Below are 24,840 nucleotides of genomic sequence, written 5' to 3' on the forward strand. Positions count from 1 at the left end.
TTTTTCTTCATTTATCAAAGAGGGAGAAATGCATTTGGAGGAGGAAGCCCCGCCCAGAATATGTGCGGTCAGAGAGCTGGCAAACGCGAGACCTCTCACTCTGTTGCTTAAAACAAAAAAGTCACAATGTGTAGAGATGGAATTTTTTTCTTCTTCAGCCTTTTGCCAAAAGCTGCTACACCCTGGATTTTGACCACATTTTCTCATTTCCTGCAAAACAGAAACTGCAGTTAGAATAATTTCTTATATTTTGTATAGTCACATGAAAACTCGTAATACACATAATGGCCTTATTATTCAATTTGCAAACCTGGGATTTTGGATCTGCTCTTGAGTAATCTTGAGAGATACGGCCTGATGAACCAATACCTGATTTATATTACTTATTGATGAGCTGAGATTAACAGAGCATTAATAGGCAACTATTTATATAGTCATATTATCATTTAAACTTTTGAATCGAAATGTGTTTGTTAGCTAACTTCTCAAATATAAGAATATTTGTCACTTAATTAGTAATTATTAAGTGAACAACGATAGATGTACTTTATTGATCCCAAACTGGGAAATTCCAGTGATACAGCTGCAAGGCACCAGGCACACAACACACACAATCCCAATAGAAAGAAAATATTAGAAACATGCAACGTTAACATAAGAGGATATAAATAGCAATAATGTATATAGAATGTAAACAAGATATATATGCATACCTTGTAAGCAGGACTGCACATTGAAATATATTGAGATTGGTATTTCATGTAAATACATTATATTTATTGCAATTCGTATATTTTAACTTTTTTTTTTAAATATATATGATGTATATATAATTCGTAAGGTGTGTTGTGTGTAACTGCTGCTGTAACACCGGAGTTCCCCCAGCTCGGGGATCAATAATAAAGTAGCACAGAGAAAACCAGCCCAGGAGTGGATCGTGTTCGTCAGAGACGATCTCCGTGCTCCGGGCTTGCTGACGTGCGTCGGTCCCGTCACGTGACCCTGAGGAATGTGAACAATGCAGCGAGTGTCCAACTTTGTGCTGCATTTCTTCTTCTTCGTCTTCTTCGTCTTCTTCTGCCGCCGCCGCCGCCGCTGTCCGGAGCCCGGGGAGAAAATGGAGGCTCGCTTCATCACATCCACACGGCTCGTCCTCCTCCTCTGAGCCGCCGGAGTGTCGACTCGCCCGCCGCGCGCGGCTCCGGAGAACCGGGGACTTTTTTTTTTTTTTTTTCTATCCCCCTTTTTCATCGGCGAAGTCGCCGGATTCTCTTCTCCTCTCTTCTGCCTCCGCGGCCACCACAGAGAAGAAGGAAGGAAGGAAGGGGAAAACAACAACCTGGCGTTCTCCTCGCTGCTCCCCGATCACATGGTGAGTGAGAGAGGTCTTCTGCGGGGAGGGGGGCGGCGGGGCCGCGGACGGTTCTGTCACGAGTCTGCTAAAATGGAGGATAAAAGAGAAGTTTCTTCTTCTTCTCCTCAACTCTTTTGGGGGTTAAGAGTCAAGTCGTTCTGCAGCGGGGGGAGGAGGGAGGGGGGGGGGGGGGGCTGTTCTGGTGGTGCCCCCCCCCCCCCTCCCTCCCCTCCCCAGCCCGGGACAGTGAGAAGGCCACAGGACGTGAAAACAGGGGTTAGGAACAAACTTGACTTCACAGATTCAGAGCGACACCATTTTGTAACGGTTTGTGTTAAAAGCTCCGGAAACACTGAAGTTTGTGAAAAAGAAAAAGAAAAATCCAGTTTAAAAAAAAAATAATTTTTTTTTACCGCGTTGGTGATAATTTCAAGTAATTGCAGTTATGTTAAAATAGCAACGTTTTTGTTTTGTTTTTTGCAGGGGACCTTTAACTCCACTGAGTCCATTTTCTATACAATATAAATAAAGGGGATCAAGTTTTATTTCTCATAGATAACATGATTGGTGAAATATTATTTGAGTCTTGTGGCATTCAAGTAAAAAAAAAATATATATATATATATATATATCTTTTCTTGAAATATATATATATGTATCTTTTTTCTTTTTCCCCCCAGGGGTGGGAATTTGATTGATCATGCAGATTAGAGATCGACCAATATGGATTTTTTTGGTTGGGGGGGCGGGGGGCGGGGCCGATGTCGATATCACGATATATTTATATATTTTAATCTGTCAATCATGTCTTAAAATGTCGTTATTATACCTTTATGACAAATAAATGTAATTGAGTCTTCATATTTTAGTTTAGCTGTAAACTTTATCATAAGTATAAACAAAAAGGAAAACGCAAATACGACCAAGTATATAGAACTTGAATTAAGGAAATAAACATAATTTTTGATTTCACCTCAAATGTAAACTTTAATGCCAATTTTTTTATTCTGCCTCGTTGATTCTGTACAATAAAAGATTTTAATATCGGAAAAAACATACGCGGGGATGCCGATATTGATCGGCTAATGCAGATGCATGTATGATGGTTTGTTTTCTAAATCCTTAACTCCTGCACATGTTGGCACTGGTGCAACCACGTGCTTCACTCAGGTGTGTCACTAACACACACACACACACACACACACACACACTTCCTCTACATTAAGCAGTCGGCAGTGTTTGGTCCCGTCAGTTCAAGTGTTGTCTTCTTTATTCGTGAAGAATCGCAGCAGGGACGCTGACTAATCAGATAAACGGCACCAGAGTTTTATTTCGCCTCTTCTTGCTCAGTTTCATTTTTCCTGAGGCAGAAAGTCACGTTTTCTAAAACCGATTTTTTCCTTTTTCTTTTTAAACAATCGGGCCCTTTATGCTGAAGTGCTGTGTGATGGTGGTGCGTCATCAGGTATCGGGGACCACAGCTGGATTCAATTGTGTCAGGCTTCATGTGCAGAGTCATCTGTCAGAGAGAGGGCGAACGGCAGCGGCCGAGAGAAGAACAGCCACTGGACTGCAAGACGGTACAGATGCTGGCAGATGCTGTGGCGGCCATTTGTGCACCAGCAGGTTAACCAGGTTCCCCTCAACGCTCTGGGGATGAAGCGACAAACCGGGCTGACGGCGGGATGAGGGGACGTAAACTCTCTGGTGCTTTTTCTTTGGGCCAAGGTCGTGCCTGTGTGTCTGTTCCTCTTGAAGATGCATGAACACCGCGGGTGTGTAGACGTATGCATGAAAGCAACGAACCTGGAGCTCCGATCACACGCTGAAGTTTATACACTGGATGAACTGCGAAAAGTCACTGCGCTGAAATAATCTTCCCGGGAGCGTTTTTTGTTTAGTTTTTTTACACACAACTTGAGCTTTTCTGTTTTCCAGTAGTTCACAGACGAAGTCTTTCTCTCTCGGCTGCAGACTCCCCCCCCCCCTCAAGCTTTTTTCTTTGTCCGTATAAATATGGTAAAATCAAAAGATATGCGTTCAGTCCGTGCCACTAGATTTGCCCGATAGCAGTCGACACAAAGTTCAACTTGTGCTTCCTTATTTTTGTTGCTTTATGGAATTCATTTAGTAGTTTTTGTTGTTTTCCCTTTCTGTTTTGTTTTCTCCATCATACTCTCGACTTTATATACTTATCTTAGCCGCCCTTCAAATCTGGGGCTTCACTAGTTGACATTGAGGAAGTTTGTCCATAACCCGAAATCTATCAATTTGAATCTCTGGGAACTTTACCAAATATTCTTTCCTGGGGAAAAAAAAGGTAAAAATCTCGGAGCATATTTCTTCTCCTGGATATTGTCAGAAGGGGAAAATAAATCAACAGCCTTTACGACAGTGTATTTTGGCAAAAGTGGGGGGAAACCTGAGCGGAGCAGCTCGGCTCAGTGTGACGGGACACGGGACGGAATCCTGTTTCTAAAACTTTACAAAACTACATATGAAATTCAACTACAAAGAAACACACATGATGAAAAGTGCTTTTGATTCTTTTAGCTCTTTAAAATCTTGTGGAAAATTATATCTTTTTGTAGAAATGTGTTTTTTTTTCATCCACTTTAGTTCATTTGGAGTCTACATCTAGTGGCCGTTAGATGAACTGCACATTAAAGTGACTCCCATTGTACAGTAGCTTTGACTTTCAGCTGAAAACATGAAAAAAAACAACATTTGATTCTTCCCATGCAAAGCAGCGTAATTCACCGATATTTTTGTTGTGATATTTTATTTTATTTGAAAATGTCACTTCTGCAATTGTCAAAGCAAGTGGCATTATGTTAAAATTCTTATTTGACAGAAATCAAGATTTTAAGATTTAAGATTAAGTTGATGGAGAGTGTTAAGTACGCTGTGTGTAGGAGGTGTGGATTTCAGCAGAGACATATCTTCACACATGGTTGTGTAGTTTCTTTTCCTGGCCAAAACTTTTTTAAGGGTTAGACCATCCCCCCCAAACTCCCTCCCTCCCTCCTCCCTCCTGTTCCCAGACAAAGATCATTCATAGACCTTTTTGTTTTTTTGGGGGGGTTTATTTCGGTCAGAGTCGTCTGTCCCATGATTCAACGATGGTATGACTTGACTTGTAGTCACTTGTGGAATGGCATGCTCGTGGGTCAGACGCGGCGCCTGAAGCATCGCAGGAATGGAGGCAAAGAGATCCCAGAGATGGGGGCAACATTTATGCAGCGTGGTGGTGTGGCCCCACCCTGCGCCGTCTCCCACCCCAAAAAAACAACATGTTTTTGTCTAGATGCAGAGTTTCATCTGTGCAGACAGTGATTTGCTGTGTCGTTCTTGTAAATGGCCCAAAGGGATGGAGACCGCCAGGGAGGAGGCGGGTGGGAGTCGTTCAGCAGCTTCTCATGTTCGGCCACTTGGTCCCAGTTTTCCTCCGCATCTCCTCGATAGTTGCTTTAAAACATATTTTTTTCATATCCATATGGTAAATGTGTGAAATCACATGAAATAATCAGATAGATTTTCATCGTAGTGAGCTCTTTTCCATCGTTTGTTGTTGCACAGCGCCAAAGTTCTCACTGTAAAACACTGATTTGCACAGTAGCCGCATCTGCTAGCTGATATTTCAACCAAGCAAATGGGCCCATCCTTTTTTTTCCTCAGGTCAGTTTGTTATTAAAGAGTTCTGCAACAATCCAGAAGGCTAACTCAGTTTTAAACCCAAGTGTCAGCTCATGCAGCGCTCAGCAACGATTTGCTGCACCCACAAAGGTCAGATAATCCAGCTCGGGGTCAAAGTTCAACAATTTTTTTTAAACTTAGAACCCCTCCCCCTCCAAGCATGATCTACATTCTTTTTCCATAGACTTATCCATCAGGACAAATGCACTGAATCTTTGTCATTTTTAGATTAAAGCTATATAGTTCACAGAACATCAGCTTCCCACAGCCTCGGTACAAAAACACTGCTATCGACACGACTCCTCTTCAGTCTCGTCTTCTCTCGTCTTTATTATTTGGTGCCGCATCCAAACGCTGCACACATCCCCCCGACGTCTCACGTTGCGGTGTCGAACCCTCGCGTACGTACGTACGGACGGACGGCGTCTGACAGAAAACATGTGCATTTGTTCCCCACGTCATCCCATCTTGGGGGGGGGGAGTAGCGCTCCTGTGGCAGAATGCGGAGTATGTTCCCCGCAGATGAGGCTGTCAAACGGTGTTGAATGTCCGATCACAGGGGAGCATCGCGGGCTTGTTGTTTTGACCCCCACGTTCAGAGCCCAGCGCTCTCACCGGGGTGTTTACTGATGACCACGCAGCACAAGAATGCAGCAACAGGGCCTGACTTGTGCAACCGCAACTATGCATAGATGTGATGCGGGCGGGGGGTGGAGGTCAGGTGGCATTTTATGACCCCTGACATTCCTGCATTTTGCATTTGGTATGGACCAGTGCTGAAATCCAGGTTGCACCAGTCTCTTAACTGCTGGTCTCATGTGGTGATTGTGACGGTCAACGTGATGAAATCAGGCTGGAAGAGACAGATAACAGCTGATCACGTCAGCTGATGTGTTTACATCCACAGTCATATACTCAGTTTGCAGACAGGGCCGCGTGAAAAAACCTGCAGTGTTGAAACGATTAGCTGATTGACAGAAAATCAAATCAAATCTTCAAAAAGTGAGGATATTCTCTTGTTTGTGTGTTTTTGTTGTTGTTGTATCAAAACATTTTATTGATTTCAGACTGATCAGAAAAATTAGACATTTGAAGACGTCCTCCAATGCGCTGCTATAGAGCTGCAAGAGTTTTTTGATTTCAGCTTCTTAAATGTGAATATTTTCAGGTTTCTTTGATCCTCTGTGACAGTAAACTGAATATCTTTTGTGTGTGGACGAAACAAAACATCACCTTGGAAACACGATCGACATATTTCGGCATTTTATGGACCAAACAACAGATTAACCGATAATGAAAATAATGGTTAGTTGCAGCCATACACTGATAAAATGTACAACATGCAACAACATGTATTAAAAGTAGTAATTTTGGCTTCAAAATACTGACATATTTAAAATTCCAAGGCCTTTAACCTTCTTTTACAACTATTCTACTCTGATGTCCGTTTTCATATCTGATTCACTCATTTAAAAGCACAACTACTTTTCCTCCTGTGCTCGTGATGTAAACAACCCAGTGTTGCCTTTTAAATTTTAGAAACGCGAGAGAGAAGAAAACACACTATATACTTGTCCACATTCCTCCTGCTCAAAACTGTGTCCCTTCCTCCACAGGCGCAGATTGGCAGCATCATGGTTTGGCTCCGCGGTGCCCTCGTGACCGGCTGCATTTCCTGGAATAAGCTGGAACCTGAGCCTTGAAAGCCACACCATGGAATGCCTGTAGTATCCCCACATCACGCAGGAATCGGGGACACAAAGAGAGAGAGAGACGCAAACAAAAATATAAGGGACGCCACAGGAGTGCCTCCCAGATCTGTGCGGGACACTTTTTATAAAATCTATTTAGGTCAGCTTGAAAGGGATCCTCGGAGGGTGTCGGGGAGCGAGTGTCAAGCAGTTTGTGTATGTGTGTGCGCGCGCGCGTGTTTTTAGAGTAGGTGCCTGTGCCGTGGCACTGAGAGGCCATGAGGCCAAAGACTTTCCCCGCCGCCCCGTACGTGGGCAACACGCGCCAGCGGCTGCAGGAGATCAAGGAGGGCCTGAAGCAGCCGGCCAAGCTGGTGAGCCAGGCGCTGCACGGGGGCAGCTCCCGCAGCGATGGCGGCCGAGGGGCCGACTGCAAGAGCGGCAAGGACGCGGCCAGCCGGCAGCAGCAGCTGCGGCCGCCGCAGAAGTTCAACAACTACCAGAACGCCCTGCGGGAGATCCGCAAGTCGCTCATGCCCTTCGCCAACGAGTCGGGCCCGTCGTCCGGGTCGGGGCACCCCGCCGGCGCCGGGGAGGTGAACCGGCAGATGCTGCAGGAGCTGGTCAACGCCGGCTGCGACCAGGTGAGCCCAGAGTGTGTGTGTGTGTGCGCGCTTATACTATGTGTGTGTGTGTGTGTGTGTGTGGTAGTTGTATCTACTTGTATTGGTGCCTTGCAGGCAATTTTGTAAATCTGCTCTAAAATAATATTAGATTATCGGAAATTTAACGAGATTAGCCACAAAAAACAAAAACTTAACAAAAAGTTGGATATTTTATCAAAAATGTAATTTCTAGAAAATTCACTATGTATGAAAAATTAATCTTCTTACATTCAACAACAAAAAAAATTGTATTTTCAATTAAACTTGAACACTCCAGGTGGCCAGATTAATTTTGTTTTATTTTTTTTATTTTTACAACCAGAGTTACAGGAAGAAGTTATGAAATCTGGCGCTGTTGATTCGATGACATTCAGTTGCATTCCTTCTATACAGACGTTTTTTGTTTTTTTTTGGGAGCCATGATGCATGAGACATTCACAAGAATTGGAGTGGCAGGTTGTGCTGTGCTGCAAACTCCACTCAGATATTCAACGCCGTTCTCGCCAAGTGTATAGTGCCGCGATTGCGTAACTCAGGCCTGAGCGTTGAAATGTTGAAATATCGGGGTGGATTTCTCCAACCGGGGCTGTTTTGGCCTTTTACTGTGGAGCGTCTGTCCATCGAACGCCTCTGTGGAAGACTTGAGGAGGAGAGAGAGAGAGGAGGTTCCGTGGGAAGTGAGCGCCTGCGCTACTTCTCCACCTTCACCGACCAGAAACCACAGAGTGAAGGAGTCATGTGGATCCTGTTAATCAGGGGTCGAGGGAGAGCTGACGTACCCCGGGGTCACACACCACAACATTGTATCCCCCGTCTTCAGAGCTCCAGTTTGGAAATGGAAATAGTTTGACCGTTGTCGCCACAGTGTTCTGTTAGAAGACGAAATATGTGCCACCACCTTCTGGTTCATGATTCACTGCAAAAGGGAAAAAGCACGTCTGCATTTTTTTTTTTTTTGCATCTGTGACATCATCCCACTTAATGTGCACGAGACGAGCAAAGTTTCAGGGACAACTTGGCCAAACAATTGAAATCGCAGGATGTCGTCACAAAGTGCAGCAGTTCCAGTTTAGATCTGGTCCCTCAGTGGTTAAAGAACTCGGGGACGGGCCCCTGTGATGATGGTGATGATGATGATGATGATGATGATGATGGAGCTCGGCATGTGAAGAATGCTCCGCTCAAGCCCATGCACGGCACTGCGAAAAGAAATCCTCGCCTGCTACAGTGCAGTTATGAAGCTGCGACGAGGAGTCAAAATCCAATTATTTTTTTTTACTTATCACAGCCAAAGACGTCCGCTTGTTTTTCGGGTGTTTGCTGACAATAGGGCTTTCGCTCTGCATCTTGTTTTACATGCCTGGACTGACTTTTACTCTCGAAACGACAGAGACTTGCTAAGTACACAAAGGATATTGATATGACATATGAGATATTTCACGTGTCGCAATAGGTCATGTGTTGCTTTAAATTGACCCAACTCCATCTGATGCTGTCCCTTATCTGTCCTGACAAAGGAAATCGGAAGGCTGGTGACAATTATAAAAAATAAAATTAAAAAATATGCTTTTATTTTTTATTTTAACTACAATTTTTTTATGTTTTGTTACAATTATATCATAGGTGTGGTATTTATAACAGTCTATAGTATTTCTCAGAGACAACGATTATGTTATGTTTGAAGTCTTTATCTGTTTCATAGAGCAAATGTGACTCGGTTCTAATTTTACTGTGATAGTTTTGTCACACTTTTAAGATCGGTTGCAAAAGTTGGTATCTAGATGTTGATATTTGATAGTGCTTTCAACATTATCCTTTACTGACCCTAAAAACTTTAAAGATTACAGGTTTATTGGGAAATAACAGCAGCGGCAGCCATTTCCTTAGCTCCTCCATGGCCGCCACCACTGTGGACGGACCAGCCCGGCGTGGGCCCAGTCAATACAAACAGGAAGTGAACATTCAATGGCAACAGGGTGGAACAGTTCCTCCCGACGCAGACGAGTCGCCACCCAACGCGTCGCCACCCAACGCGTCGCCCGCTCGCGCTCCGTCCGTCCCCAGTCTTTGTCCCCGTGTGTGTCTGTAGATCCGCCGGTGTTGAGTTATTATGTTTGATTGATTCATTGCACAGAATGAATAAACCATGAACTGATTCAATAATATAAAAAACAAACAAAGTGAGCAATAAAGAATCCAACACTGATTTTTAGCTCCGGGCAAAGTTTTCCCCTCAGACGATGATTCCACATTCACAAACACATTAGTTCAAGATAAAGTCCACGATGCGAGAACACAGAGCGGAGTTTGTTTTTACGAGGCTGTTAAATTCCAACAGAACAAGGGACGTAGCCTGTGGCAGGGCGGTTGCATTAATTTTCCATTTTTTCCTTTATTACACAGATAAAGATTTCGGTTGATTAAATTTCAGACGGCGTTTAAAAAGGTTTTTAAAAAAACTTTATGTGCATGTTTAATTTCTTTTCCCCCCGAGGCTCCAAACCTGACCTCAGACAACACGCGCCCACAAAGTCAATCAATCAATCGACGGTTTGTTTTGTCCAGAAAATGCCAGTGAGTAGTGAAGGACTGATTGATCCAGATATAGTCCGAGGGGATTTTTTCTCAAAATGCAGAAGACACTGAAAAACTTCAAACTCTCATCTTTGAGTAACTTCAAACAATCACATTTTTTTGCATATTGCCTTAAAAAAAGTGGCCAAAAGTTATTCATCGACGCTTTTAGAAATAGTTGGCAATCAATTAATGGATTAATTGACTGTTCGTTGCAGCTTTAAACTGCTTCACGACAGCTAATGTTTGTCAAAAAGTTGAAATCAGAAATACTGACCGCCCACATGCACGTGATCTTTGGATGCATGAGAGGAAAGTTCATAATTCAAAAACGAAATAAACTAGGCCGCCATTTTCACACCACTATGGATCCTCTTCTTCCTCTTCCCCTTTCCTGTCCTCTTCCATTTGAAACCAGCAGTGTGGCTCGTTACATAATCCCCCCCTTTTCTTTCTTTTTTTCAAAGGAGGAAATGTTTTGGAGGGGGAGTAAGGGCGGGGGGGGGGATGTAGTGACATGCCACGCATCGAGATGACAGGGAAAGAGGAAGTGAAGGGAAACATTTTCCCTCCGTGAGCTTTTTGACGATCCTCTCAGACCTTCTGCTGTAGGTTCAGGACAAACTATGGTTGCGAAGAAATCTGGAAAACATCCCTCATCGTTACGATGAGGGATGTTTTCGCCTGAACGTGACCTGGAAGCAGTTTGTTTGTTAGCCTTCGTGATGTGTACTTCAGCTTTTCCCCGGCTCACACTGTAATGGTTTGTCGTTGAGGAGGAAAACTCACTCCAGCGTTACTGTACACTTGTTTGAGAGAAAGACGGGGCAGGCTTCGTGTAAATGACGTGTGTACTGTACGCTCCCCTCGGCGAGTCCGTCCAACTGCCCTCTGCTGCTCCTGAACGTCCTCCATGTGGCTTTGATTTGAAGGGAATGTGTTTCTGGTTTGGTCAAAATTCAGGAGGATAATGTTGTTGACCATCACAGTTGTGCAAAAAAACCAAAAGGAGTGTGTGTGTGTTTCGTCAGTCTGCCAAGCAGTGTACATCTGTGTGTAGAGTTGGTCGGCCGGTGATTATGCGTTCATACGTCGGTGGCACGCAGCCCGCAACCGTTATGACAGGAGCGAAAATACATCCTGGATATTTTTTCGAGAAAAGAGGGAGAGAGAGGGACTATGCAGATTGCAAATAGCTCTCCCTCTCTGTGTGTGTGTGTGTGTGTGTGTGTGTGTGTGTGTGTGTGTGTGTGTGTGTGTGTGTGTGTGTGTGTGTGTGTGTGTGTGTGTGTGTGTGTGTGTGTGTGTGTGTGTGTGTGTGTGTGTGTGTGTGTGTGTGTGTGTGTGTGTGTGTGTGTGTGTGTGTGTGTGTGTGTGTGTGAGAATTCCTGCTTCCTGGTCTGAGGAATGTGAGTAGGGAACATCTGTCACCATGACAGCCAGGGTCACACACAAACACGCACATGCACATACGATCTGAGAGAGGAACAACTTTGAACTGTTAAATGTCAGTTTATATATTTGAGGGAATGTTTAGACCAAAAATTTACTTCTTATTTTCAAAGACTTTTCTGTCATGCAAAAGATTGAACATTTATTGAGATAAATAACATTTATTATCTTCTATCGCCACAGTTCTCTTTTAATTCAGTTTTTTTCTCATTTTCTGTGCTCAACAATGTGATGTTTTGGTCAAAACTTCAATTCTACATCTTCCTGTGAAACACTGAAATATTTTTGATGCCTCACCTTGAGCTGGAATTGAATTTATCCGATCAAATGTGATTTTTGGAGCGAGTAGTCGACCGCAGCAGCTAGGGTTAGAGTGATGTCATCAGAAGAGGTGTGCGTCTGAAAATCAGCTGGCAAACAACGTTGTTGCCGTTTCCAGAACATCAGTCAAAGTCTTTAATTGAATCATTTAAACACGGAATCCTCCTGCTCCTCATTTATAACAACGCCGAAGGTGGAGCAACATCAAGGCTGCAAACAGCCCATAATGCAATATTCTCTGTAAAAGGAATATCTGGTGATGTGAAACGTCGTTGTCTCGGGCCTCTGATGTGAGACGACCACCACTTGCTTCAAATCTAATTCTCAGAAAAGAATGTGTCTGATAATCTGAGAAATTCTGTATTTGTTTTTGTGCACAGTTAAGTGGAACACCTTCACCTGTGTGAAAACTTTGCACCGTTATTCGCACAACTGTTGTAATTCTTTCAGCTCTATACATTTTTTTTATCTACTAAAGACAGAAATTCCCTTAACCCTGTAAAATCCACATAGATCTCTGTGATACTGGACTTAATCATCACGGTGCCAAGAGATTTAAAGTGAAGCGTTTGGAGAAAAGCAAACGAGGTAGAAAGAAGGACTGAGAGAGAGGGAGGGACATGATGTGACATTACTGGGCGGCTCTCTGCTGGCTACACAGGAATGCAACAGACACACACACATCCACGTACACACACAGGAAACGGAGTATAAACAGTGGTGTGTGTGTGTGTGTGTGTGTGTGTGTGTGTGTGTGTGTGTGTGTGTGTGTGTGTGTGTGTGTGTGTGTGTGTGTGTGTGTGTGTGTGTGTGTGTGTGTGTGTGTGTGTGTGTGTGTGTGTGTGTGTGTGTGTGTGTGTGTGTGTGTGGTCGGTCGGTCGGTCGGTCGGTCGGTCGGTCGGTCAGTCTTGGGTCCAGGGACGTACAGTTATTTGTGTGTATGAACATGCATATGCGATGGCAGGCATGTGCAACGCTGCATGCTTTAGTATATTTACACCTATAGTTGGATAGTAGATGCACTGTGTTGGACAACGCACACACACACACGCACACACAAACACACACACACACATACACACACACACTATCGAAGGCAGAGAGAGTGTGTGGCCTTGGTATTTCCTGCCTCTGGGAGAGAACTGTGCCCACGGTCACTGAACGAGAGTTCTCTACTTTTAAAAGCTGTTTTGTTTTGATTTAGTTTTCTCCTGATGAACAAGGGGCAGCCAGTCTGTCTGAGAAACCACAGGAAGAAGGGGCACAAAATGGCGGAACAGGGATGAAAACCTCCTCTCCTGAGCATTTTGTGCGTTTCCTCTCACTCTGCATATTTGTTGCCCCTGTTGTTAGATGACAACCTAAGGTATTTTGCACCAGCTTCAAAAACGGTTACGACCATGATATATGTATGCTAATTTTACACAGAAGGTCAAGAAGAATTACTTAAGAAAAACTTCCATCCATCCATTATCTTCACCGTTTATCCTTAGAGGGTCTTGATGGGACTGGAGTGTTAAGAAAATCATGTAAAACAATGAAGAAGATGAAAAATAAAATTAGTTCAAATGAATAAAAGTACAAAAATATCTTATTTCAAATACAAGTAGACAAAGAAACGCAACAACAAACCATTTCAGTCCAGTAATAAGTTGCACAAAACGTACTGAGGGGGAAATTTAAGCTCCTCAGTTGATCTTTAAAGTTGCTGCACGTTGAAGAGCATCGCAGAGTTTCTTCCATCTGTATGTTTCTGCCGAGCAGCTAAATTATACTTCTACCATTTTGCGTCTGACCCCAGGTGCTTTTATCTGACTGCTATAGACCAGGCTGCTGGCTGATTTATAAACTAGCAGCAGCAACCCCCCTTCTTTTCCTTCTTTTTTTCAAATCTTCTAAAATAATCCTGAAGCCATTGTAAAGATTTAAGATCGAGGAACAATGTGCTCGGCTATCCTGGTTCTTGTTAGAAGTCTGGCAGCCGCAGTGTGAATGTGTTGCAGACCTCTGCAGTAGCTCCTGAATAATAATGCACATGTTATAATAGTGTTAGATATTGTTTTTTATTATATATATTTAAGGTCAAACTACATGTGTATTAGCTAAAATAAGATGAAAGTACAAATTTTAATGACCACTTCAATAATGAATGTGAACATGAACATGAATGATTCAATCAGTTCAGGTGTTTGCAAAGATTTTTATTGATTGTTGAAGTGAAAACCGAGTAAATACAACCTCTTTCCCTTAAATGTTAATGCACTCCTTCCTTTTTAGTTCCTGAACTTGAAATACGGGGGAAGAAATTAAAACGGTTCATTGTGGCATCATGTTCAAAAAATTGTAGGCGTCCTACTGGACGATATTCTTCTCACTTCACAAAAATCAAAAAACATTTGATTTGCCCCTCGGCTGCTTTCGCACGCAGCTGCAAAGTGAAGAGTTTGACGCCGCCTGCTTTGACTAAATCATGACACTTGATGTCAGCTGCAAGTCCTTCATTTGTTGCTGCTGTTTCTCTGTGTGGCCAGCAGGGGCGCTGTCAGAGCGACCCAGGGCAGAGGTCTTGAGTTGAAATGTCTTTGCGGTGAGGTCATGTGCCATTCGAGGGGATTTCCTCATCTAGGTGTGGGTCGCTCCGTTGTCGGGAGAGGGGAGAAGGACGTATCTCAGTCTGTTTTATCTTTACACCTCGGGGTCCCGTTTTTCTTTACTCGTGTAAAGAAAGTGGTAAATGAGTGGCTACGGAATATACCAGAAAAAGTTATGACTGCATTGAATTCTCCTATTGAATAGAAATCTAGAAAAATCCAACCTCCATGGGATGAGATATAGATAAACAACGAATAACAGACGGAAAACTTGCAGGCAGAAGCCTCGTTATAATTTAAATCCATGAAACTGTCTCTCTGGCTTTTGTTTGCCTGTTTTTTTTCATTTTTTATTAACTTGACATAAAACCAAACATTTCAACCTATAAATCAGCAACACAGCTGGTTTTCTGTGTAACAATTACGTGTCCTGGCGTCTGTGTGGATCCAAAATTGATTTCTCCTTTCTAAATCTGGAGTTGAAAAGCTTTTTTTTTTTTTTAAATCTCCTCCTCCACCTCCTTTTTGAATTAACACAAGAACCAAAGGGAACGGTGAAAGGCCGTAAACCGCAGGAGGAATGGAATGCTCCCGACTGTTTACTCCTTCGCATTTTTTTTTTGCCGCAAACGTTTTTTTCACATGTGTGACCTACATACCAGCGGTGACCCCACCTGTTGGAGCACAAGTCGCCAGTCATGGGGATGAGCTCCAGCCGCCCCGCCTGAGGGAATGAGCCAGGAGCCAAATGTCAAATAAAATATTATTTAGCATGAAGAAAAGAAGAAGAAGAGGGAGGATACGATCAACGTGAATCGTGGATGCTGCTCGGCCACACACAGTTAACTTTAAATGCAAATAAAACCACAAATTCAAGTTTTTACGATTTAGGTCAACATTAATAACTTGGGTGGTGCATCACTGATGATGGGAAACTCCCGTATCTGAGATTTAAGTGTTGGCCGCCAGACGGGAATCTTTTTTTTTTTCTTAATGCTTCCACATTCAGTCCTTAGATCCTTTTCCACATACGTCACCCCCTCCACATCACAGCATACTGTAGATCAATCTGTGCTTTTAATTTCATCGACAAAATGAAATTATATTGAAACGAAAGATTTGATATTTCACTGCGAGCGGGTTCTGAAATGAGCCAAAGCCAAAAAAGAACGAGGAAGGAATTTCCTTTTCATCACAAAACAGACCTGTTGCACGTTGCCGTTGCCCTTTCGCCCATAACAATGATCCTCTTCCAGCAATTTGACATTGGTTGGGTGGTGTTTTTAAAAATATTTTTCTGGGGTGTGTGTTGTTGTGACGGGCACAGGAAGTCACTGGTACGTGACCCCAAGTGGAGAGGATGCAGGTGCAAGAGCACCTACTGGGTCACTGTGGTTTTTTTGAAAGTTTGTTTTCTATGTTCGGCTTCTCACCTTCAAAGCAGCTTTATTTTTTTTGGTTTTTTTCGTGTTTCAAGGCCTCATATTCACATTTAAAACATATCAAAAGCTTGCACTGAATGTCTTATTGTCCAGAGTCTTATTCACCTAATTCCTTGTTCAGTTGCCAACGTTTAGACAACATAAATGTTTGCTTCTTTTGTTAAATGAGAAAAAGCATCAGAAAGTTTCTCAACATCTCTTTTTGTTTGTGTGTGTGTGCGTCACAGGAGATGGCGGTTCGGGCGCTGAAGCAGACAGGGAGCAGGAACATCGAAGCAGCCCTGGAGTACATCAGCAAAATGGGCTACCTCGACCCTCGCAACGAGCTCATCGTCCGTGTCATCAAGCAGACTTCACCAGGTACTAATGCATCCTTTCATCATCATCCTCTCTGTACGACCTTATTAATCTTCATCCGTTTTTATTGCAACAACAAGGCGGTGAAGATTTAATCACTCTTATTGTCATCATAGGAAAAGCTGGCATGCCAAACACAATGGACCACCGGCCTTCGCTGGAGTCTTCAGGTGAGGCAGGTGCGATGCCTCCGTACCATCAGATGGGGGCCCCCATGTACGAGGGGGCGGGGGGATACGGCCCCGAGGGCGAGATGCCCCGACAATATATGAGTGCCCCCCCTGTCATGAACTACATGATGCCCCCAACCGGTGCAGCACAGGGCCCTGCCATGGGAAACCCGATGGGTCGACCTCCCAGCATGGGCTCCTATCCACCTGTGATGGCCGCCCAGAGCAACCCAGCCAACACCATGTATCCTCCGGGGGCCCAGCAGAAGGGCTACCCCGGTAGCATGGAGCAGCACGGGCCCATGATGAGCTACAATGTCCCCGGTCAACCTCTGCAGCTCCAGCCCCAGCCACCAGGGGGCCCGGTCCCAGGTCCCCACTACGACTATGGTCACGCCAGGCCACATATGATGGAGCCTGCGAGCTACGGTGTCAAGAGGACGCCCTCCTTCCAGAACAAGATGGCACCGCCCCCCATGGCGCCCCAGGACAACTACGTCAACATGCAGGGGAAAGGGGCCATGGGTCAGAACGGACCCGGAGGAGGAGGAGGGGGAGGGTACCCCGCCAACCTATACCTGCCCCCTCACTCCCACCCCCGGCAGGCCAGCCCCACCTCCCACCAGGGCCACATGATGTCCCGTTCCCCGGGTGGGGTGGGCTCCATGGGCCCCGACTTCTCCGACCTGCCGCAGAGCCTGATGACGCCGTCCAGGGCCAGCCTTAACCTGGACCTGTACGAGCACCACTGGGCGGGGCCTCCAGGCCCAGAAGGGGCCCCGCCAGCCAGGCAACCCCAGCCCCAGGGCCCGTTCAGGGGGGAGGTGCGTGTCCCCAGCAGAACCAACTCCTTCAACAGTCGCTCCGCGGGACCCAGCGGCGTCCGGCCTGCGATGGCTGCACCTTCTTCTGTCGGAAAACAGGAGTCGTCCCTGGGGCCCCCGAACACCATCACGGCCGTGACGTCCCCGCCCATTCAACAGCCGGTCAAGAGCATCCGCGTGATGAGGCCAGAGCCCAAGACGGCCGTGGGGCCGTGTCACCCGGGCTGGATGACCGCTCAGGGCCAGGACGCAGGAGAACCTCTGGCCTACATGCCAGAGGAAACGTACCCGCTCGAGCCTGCGCAGGAGCCGCGCTGCCCGCCGCCGCCTTACCCCAAGAGTCTGCTCATGTCGGGAACAGCCGGCGAGGAAGGACCCGGAGCCATGTGCGGAGCCCAGGACCTTGGCAGCCCCGCCGCCAGGAGCAGCGGAGGGAGCGGCAAGGGCGAGGACGGCCAGCAGGTGAAAGAGAAGACAAAGCTGGGCAAGGGAGAGAAACCGGTGAAGGACAAGAAGCAGATCCAGACGTCGCCCGTTCCCGTGAGGAAGAACGGACGCGACGAGGAGAAGCGGGAGTCGCGAATCAAGACCTACTCGCCGTTCGCGTTCAAGTTTTACATGGAGCAGCACATAGAGAACGTGATGAAGACCCACCAGCAGAAGCTCAACCGCCGGCTGCAGCTGGAGCAGGAGATGTCCAAGGTGAGGTGGCATTTTTACAACAAAGCCTGCTCAAGTTAATAATGTCTAAATGACTAAAACATACAGAATTTAAATATTTAAATGATTAAAAAAATTGCTTTGTCATGCAGCTGTATATGTCCTGTGTATCCTGTAATTTTCTGCTCTCACCTCTGTATGGGGCTCCTTAATAACCTTTTTTAAACTTTTAGTTTCACAGAAAATAACTTTAGACATTGAGCAAATGGAGCAAACCAGTGGCTTTGCTTGTTGGATACTATTGGCCTTCGGGGTATTTCTATAAATTCCAGGCCTCTGTTAGTTTTGGTACATTTTGGTTTAGTTCATTAGAATAAAATGTGTCTTCAGGTGGCAAATCAATAAAGAATCTCATGTTGTCAGAAAAACTTCTCCCCCTCGATTTTCTTATCAACGACAAACTCTTTTTTTCTCGGTACTAGGAGTCGGCGAGTTCACATTTGTGTCTCTGCGCGAGCTTGTCGTGACTCATGACTTTGCCCTTTGCCCCTTTTGACTGAAAGACAAATACCACAGTCCAGACTCAGACAGTTGAAAAACAGAACGGGGATAAAATTCGACAACTAAAAGGGTCAGGGTGCTGCGGGAGGGGTCAGCTCCCGCCACATTCCGAGGCCATTGCTAATCGACGCCTCGTCATCTTCTGTCCCCGCAGGCTGGTCTGTCGGAGGCGGAGCAGGAGCAGATGAGGAAGATGCTGAACCAGAAGGAGTCCAACTACAACCGACTGCGCCGCGCCAAAATGGACAAGTCCATGTTCGTCAAAATCAAGACGCTGGGCATCGGTGCCTTCGGCGAAGTGTGTCTGACGCGCAAGGTGGACACGGGCGCGCTGTACGCCATGAAGACGCTCCGCAAGAAAGACGTCCTCAACCGCAACCAGGTGATTTAATATGTGTTTGTTTGAATATTAGTCTTGGACCTTTATGTGAATGATGAGTTCTCAACACTTTCCTCCGATGCCAGGTGGCTCACGTGAAGGCGGAGCGCGACATCCTGGCGGAGGCGGACAACGAGTGGGTGGTGCGCCTCTACTACTCCTTCCAGGACCGCGACAGCCTCTACTTCGTCATGGACTACATCCCCGGCGGCGACATGATGAGCCTGCTCATCCGCATGGGTGTCTTCCCCGAGCCGCTGGCGCGCTTCTACGTGGCGGAGCTGACGCTGGCCATCGAGAGCGTCCACAAGATGGGCTTCATCCACCGCGACATCAAGCCTGACAACATCCTCATCGACTTGGACGGACACATCAAGCTGACGGACTTTGGCCTGTGCACGGGCTTCCGCTGGACGCACAACTCCAAGTACTACCAGAAAGGTGAGGGGCAGTGAATTGTGATGCTCCGGTGTTTTTACTCGTGCTACATGGCTCCGTCTTTAACAGAGGATACAACCTATGTAGTACAGTAATGTAGCATCGACTCTCTTCTCCCCGTTCCGTCTTCAGGAAGTCACGTCCGACAGGACAGCATGGAGCCCAGCGATTTCTGGGACGACGTGTCCAACTGTCGCTGTGGCGACCGGCTGATGACGCTGGAGCAGCGTGCCAACCGGCAGCACCAGCGCTGCCTGGCCCACTCCCTGGTGGGAACGCCAAACTACATCGCGCCTGAGGTGCTGCTGCGCAAAGGTGGGTGACAGGAAGACGTGTATGTGTCTGAAACAAGGATTATTAATTATTATGCATCTGACAGCGGATACACTTTTTTATCTGCTTAATTAATGAGACGTCATCTGGTTTTAAAGGTTAAGATGCTGCTGCTTTGTGTTTTTGACTTGACATTTGTCTTTTAGTCATTTAAAAAATAACGAAAGCAAGGTTGAAAATTATTTAATTTTTATTTTAGTTTATTTATAACCATTTCCTTGTTTCAAAAACACATTTATACTTATTGTAACATTTATTTTAGTTTAGATATTTTCTCTACAACTTTAGACTCAAGCTTTAATTCTTGGATTACGGAAATGAAACGTGAATTTAAAAAAATCCTCACGTGGAGCCTGTCAATATTTGGATGCCAACATGTTGTTTGTTGTTGAATTGGTTCTTTAGCCTCTGTGTGCTAAATTTAAAATGAAATTATAACTATATTGCTAACATGTGAGCCTAAATGTCAGCATATTTTAGGTGAGCATCTGTTGGGAAACTGTAGAATTTTGTATAAAAACTTTCTACACTGTTGATCCAGGGTGAAAACCCTCAGCCTCCTTTTGAACCAACACAAAAAAACAATCACTATGTGTCTGTATAAACAAATATATAGGGTATTGTGCTGAGAACTTCAACAGATTAACATGATGTCCTTGTGCCCTTTGTGCAGGTTACACCCAGCTGTGCGACTGGTGGAGCGTCGGAGTGATCCTGTTCGAGATGCTGGTGGGTCAGCCGCCCTTCCTGGCTGCCACGCCCACCGAGACCCAGATCAAGGTCAGTGAGGAAGGAAAAAAATAGTCCTTGCTTTGATATTCAGAAATGAAATCCGTGACTAGTGGATGAGTGAATGTCGGCCTGTGTCTCTGGATCAGTTCAGAACCGACTGGACTAATATTCAGACTGAGTGACAAAAAGGAAGGAGAATAAAATGGCGACGAAAACAAAAAAAGCATCAAGATTTTCATGGCGACTGGGAATTTGTATATTTCGCTCAAGTTCAGATATTTCAACTCCAGCGACTTGAGGAGACAGGCATGAATTTCGTGGCTTCACACTATGCAAATGACCCGACAGTATGGCACAAAATTTGCACCTAGTGACGTCTTTGCCTTGAATTTGTATATAATCTACTTGCATCATTAGTCGACTGTTGACTCGGTCAACTCCAATTACGTAACGTGCACCTGACACAACTGTTTCTGTGGTAACCTGGTGTATCGTGTCCCTCCCCCTCCGCAGGTCATCAACTGGGAGCGCACGCTGCAGGTGCCGGCGCAGGTCAAGCTGAGCCCCGAGTCCGTCGACATCATTGCTCGCCTCTGCTGCTCGGCGGAGGAGCGGCTCGGCGCCAATGGCGCCGGCGAGATCAAGGCCCACCCGTTCTTCTCCCCGACGGACTTCTCCAGCAACCTGCGGCAGCAGCCGGCGCCCTACCAGCCCAAGATCGCCCACCCGATGGACACGTCCAACTTCGACCCCGTGGAGGAGGAGGGCGGCCCCGGCGCGTGGAGCGACAGCGGCGACAGCACGCGGGCACTGGACATTCTCTGCTCGCCGCACGGCAAGCACCCGGAGCACGCCTTCTACGAGTTCACCTTCCGCAGGTTCTTCGACGACAACGGCTGCCCCTTCCGCTACCCCAAACCCCCCGAGGCCAGCATGATGCCGTCGGGCGTCGCCGGAGCCGGCGGCCGTGGCCCGGAGGAGGAGGAGGAACAAGAGGATGACGAGGACGACGACGACGACGAAGAGGACGATGAGGAGGAGGAGGGAGAGCAGGGGGAGGGATGTGAGCCAGTGTACGTCTAGAGCTGCAGACTGATACTTTCCCCTGAGCAGCGCGGGGGGGGGGGCGGGTTCTCTTACGTGACTCACCCCTCTCACTCACCACTGACTCTTCCTCTGTGTATGCGTCTGTGTGTGTTAATGCATATCTGACATGTTGAGTTCCAGGAGCAGGTTTTTTGACGAACGTCGCCACCTGGTGGAATCTACGAGCGCGTCAAATACACAAAAAAAACTCCCCCTGACCCGGGACCAAGAAAACGAAACATTCAGCGTGTGACCGACAGCAGAGCTCAGAACTCAGAGACCGTTGAGGTTTGCGAGGAGAACCTCGGGAACGTAGAGGATGACTGGATCTATCGGTTCTGGTCAGAGGAACCGCTGCTGGTTCGTCTTCTCCCCCATTCCTTCCACCCCTTGGTCTTACGGACGATTGGAGAGGAAAAACAAAACACCTCGACGGTGATCGTCTGACACGGGGAGTTCACTTCCTGTTCCACCTGAGCTGCTTTTTTTACGGCAATGTGAAGAGCGGAACTAGTTTACCTGTTGATCGTGCACGGGGAAGGGGAAGGGGGCAGTGGGGGGAAAGTGGGTGGGGTCAGCCACATGCCTCTTTCACAGCTGCTGCAAAATAAGCTACAAAGACACACGCATGCAAACACACACACACACACACTTATTCAGTTCAGCTCTCGCTCATGGATGATTCCTCTGATTTTCAGAGAATTTATCCGTTTGGCATCATCCAGTTGTTCAGAATTCATATATTTTCTGGTCTTCGGTTTAAATTTCAACACTTGTGACAAATGAACCAAAGCAAAATGTTTTTTTTGGGTTGTTACATCCACAGCTGCCTCATTTTGTGCCAACTGTAGTTCAAGTTTAACGTTTGTCTCCCCCTCGAGAGTTTTGGTTGTTACAAATAATCCTTTTTGTGTCTGGTAAAAAAAGAAAAAGAAAAAGCTTCCCCTTACAGATTCTCTGTTTTCTGAACCGACCATTTCAAATGTTTACCTCCAAAACAAAATCCTCAACCTACACGGGAAGATGCAAAGAGAGAGTGTGTAGAGAGTTTGGCTTCGGGCCAGATTTTTAGTTTTTTCGTCCGATTTACCAAGACTGATCCAGAACTCTTCAAAACCAGAACATTTCACCGTAAAAGCCTCACGTGCAGTTCATTTTTTGCTCGTTAAATTACAAGAAGATCGGATGAGAAATTGTTTTTGGATAATGATGATACGTCTTCATTTGTTAGCACAGCACAGAGTTTCTCCTGGAGGAAACCACCAGGTCGAGTGGAGCTGTGTTGTTACACACACACACACACACACACACACACACACACACACACACACACACACTGACAAAGATGCACGATTTCACAGCTTTGGCCTCCTCTGTCCTCCAGAGGCATCACAACAACAACAACAACACAAAGCAACATGTTTCTTACAACAGCCAAACACGTGACTATGTTTGACTATGTGCAATACGTAAAAAAAAAAAAAGACATTATATATAGTTTTCTAAACACTTAATATCTTTTTGAGCTTTTTAGTACTGAAATGTACAAATATATTGGTTTATATATATTTTTCTTTTTCTTTTCTTTCAGTTACATCATGCTGCTTATTAATGTGGTTAATATTATTTACATTATTATTATTATTATTATTATTATTATTACATGTGTACCTGTTTTTTTGGCTTAAAGAAGTGTTACGGTTGAATTTGCCGCGTGTGCTTTGGGTTTTGAACGCAACGAGCTTTGCCTTCCTCAATGAATGTTGGAGTGTGTGTCGCGCTCGGCGCCAAAAGGCGAAGATGACGACGGCGACGATGATCAGTGTTTTGCGGAACCTCGTCGGCAGGCGCTTCGCCTCGTGCGGCCGGGCTGGTCCCGAACGCAGGAGGGGGAAGACTGTGTCAACAGGTTCTTTTTTAATGGGTCAGAAAGAAGAAGAGTAGATAGAAGTTAGAGGAGGAAGAGGAGTGAGGCAATGTAAAAAAGAGAGAGAATAAATGGCGGGATTTTTTTTACGAACAAACGGTTAAAACTTCAATAAAAGAGTTGGTGTTTGGTACATTTTTTTTTTCTTTTTATTTATCCAAAATGACCACAAGCTTTTTGAGTTGTTATTTAACTTTTTACTCACAGAACTAAGCGACGACGACGTCACGCTGCAGCAGCTTCACGCTAATCGACAATCAGTGACCGTTCGTTAACACCCGGCCCGTTTCCATCAGTATTGAGAATTTGACTTGTAACGACAGCGAATGCGGAAAAAGAAGTGAGTGATGACAAATGTGTGGATAAGAATTTGTTACATTTGTAATTATTATTATTTTTGCTTGACAATGTATTTGCTTTTTTTCTGTCAACTTGTGTTCTGAAAGTGAGCAGCACAATCTTTAAAAAGATTTAACTTCTCTATGATCATCTCCTGTTTTCTCACAGACCTGTTTATTATGACTCTGGATGTGGAGAAACTGACGGAGCACGTTCGTTCACACTGGCTCTGTTTACACGCACCAACATTATTGTTCTTGAACCTTCTACATACACACACAAAAACCTATACAACACACTAGAGGAAAGGGAAAAGCTGAAGAAGCGTAATATGGCTCCTTTAAGGGAAGAGAGGTTTAAATCCACGCACCTTATTCGGATATTGGAGTGTTCAAAAATTGTAACTAAACATCACAGAGTGAATTATTTTTATTTTTTTATTTTTCAAAGGCAACACCGTTGAGCAAACTGAAGCAGGGCAGCCGTTGCTCTCCCTCGCTTTCTTCTCCATCCATTTTGTTTTTTATTTCCTTTCCTCTGCCATCAGGTCCACACGTCTGACCAAGACGTTTCCTTTCCTACTTCTCCAAAACCTCTCGTCGACCAGGACGAACTCCTGCGTGAAAAACAAATAGCTTTATACCGAGAGTGTGTGTGTGAGTGTGTGCGAGTGCCACAGAGTCTGTGAGCTCTTTTTGTTTTGTTATTGTGTGATGACTGACAATCTTTCAACCGACTTGATTCGACTTCCTCACGAGACTTAACTTGTGTATCCTTTTTTTCTTCTTCTTCATTTTGTATTTCTACTCTAAGGAGCCTGTCCGCTCGCCTCCGACGCTTCTCAATGTATGATACAACTCTGTTACTCTTGAATTTATATTTATACAGATATACATATTTTTTTGTATCTTCCCCCCCTCCCCCATTGTGCTAATGTTCAAACACCCGTGTGTCCACACAGTATTATAGATGACGTCATCATGTGGACGGCTCTCTCCTTTTTTACATTCATGTATGAACTCAGAGTTTGTAAAAATGCTTTTCACAGTCCTCGTGTGTAAAATGTATGTATAAATTAAATTAACCAACTTGGAATCTCGTGTGCTTTATTTCTGTGCATTTGATGTGTGAACGGAAACATTATTTACCATTTGTACGTGTTATTTTTCAGGCTGGTCATAAGTTTAAATTCTATATTGATTGATTGACTTTTTAATCAATACATTATTTGAAACAAAAATGAATCGA

The 24,840-nt window shown here is 45.2% G+C and overlaps 1 protein-coding gene across 1 annotated transcript; it reads left to right on the plus strand.

Annotated features, from left to right (window-relative positions):
* Positions 1-947: 947 nt before the first annotated feature.
* Positions 948-24,687, plus strand: lats2 (large tumor suppressor kinase 2). Its single transcript, XM_035604723.2, has 9 exons — positions 948-1,372; positions 6,667-7,385; positions 16,014-16,146; positions 16,260-17,839; positions 18,513-18,740; positions 18,824-19,178; positions 19,308-19,490; positions 20,182-20,288; positions 20,754-24,687. Exons 2-9 carry the CDS (start codon positions 7,020-7,022, stop codon positions 21,321-21,323), a joined length of 3,522 nt encoding a protein of 1,173 aa, XP_035460616.2. The 5' UTR covers positions 948-1,372; positions 6,667-7,019; the 3' UTR covers positions 21,324-24,687.
* Positions 24,688-24,840: the final 153 nt, after the last annotated feature.

The sequence above is a fragment of the Scophthalmus maximus genome, chromosome 14 (genome assembly GCF_022379125.1).
Source record: "Scophthalmus maximus strain ysfricsl-2021 chromosome 14, ASM2237912v1, whole genome shotgun sequence".
Lineage (NCBI taxonomy): Eukaryota > Metazoa > Chordata > Actinopteri > Pleuronectiformes > Scophthalmidae > Scophthalmus > Scophthalmus maximus.

Coding starts and splice junctions, on each gene's coding strand:
- lats2 (XM_035604723.2), top strand. CDS start 7,020: ATGAGGCCAAAGACTTTCCCCGCCGCCCCGTACGTGGGCAACACGCGC. Junction 18,741..18,823: donor ACGTCCTCAACCGCAACCAG/GTGATTTAATAT, acceptor CTCCGATGCCAG/GTGGCTCACGTGAAGGCGGA. Junction 19,491..20,181: donor TGAGGTGCTGCTGCGCAAAG/GTGGGTGACAGG, acceptor CCCTTTGTGCAG/GTTACACCCAGCTGTGCGAC.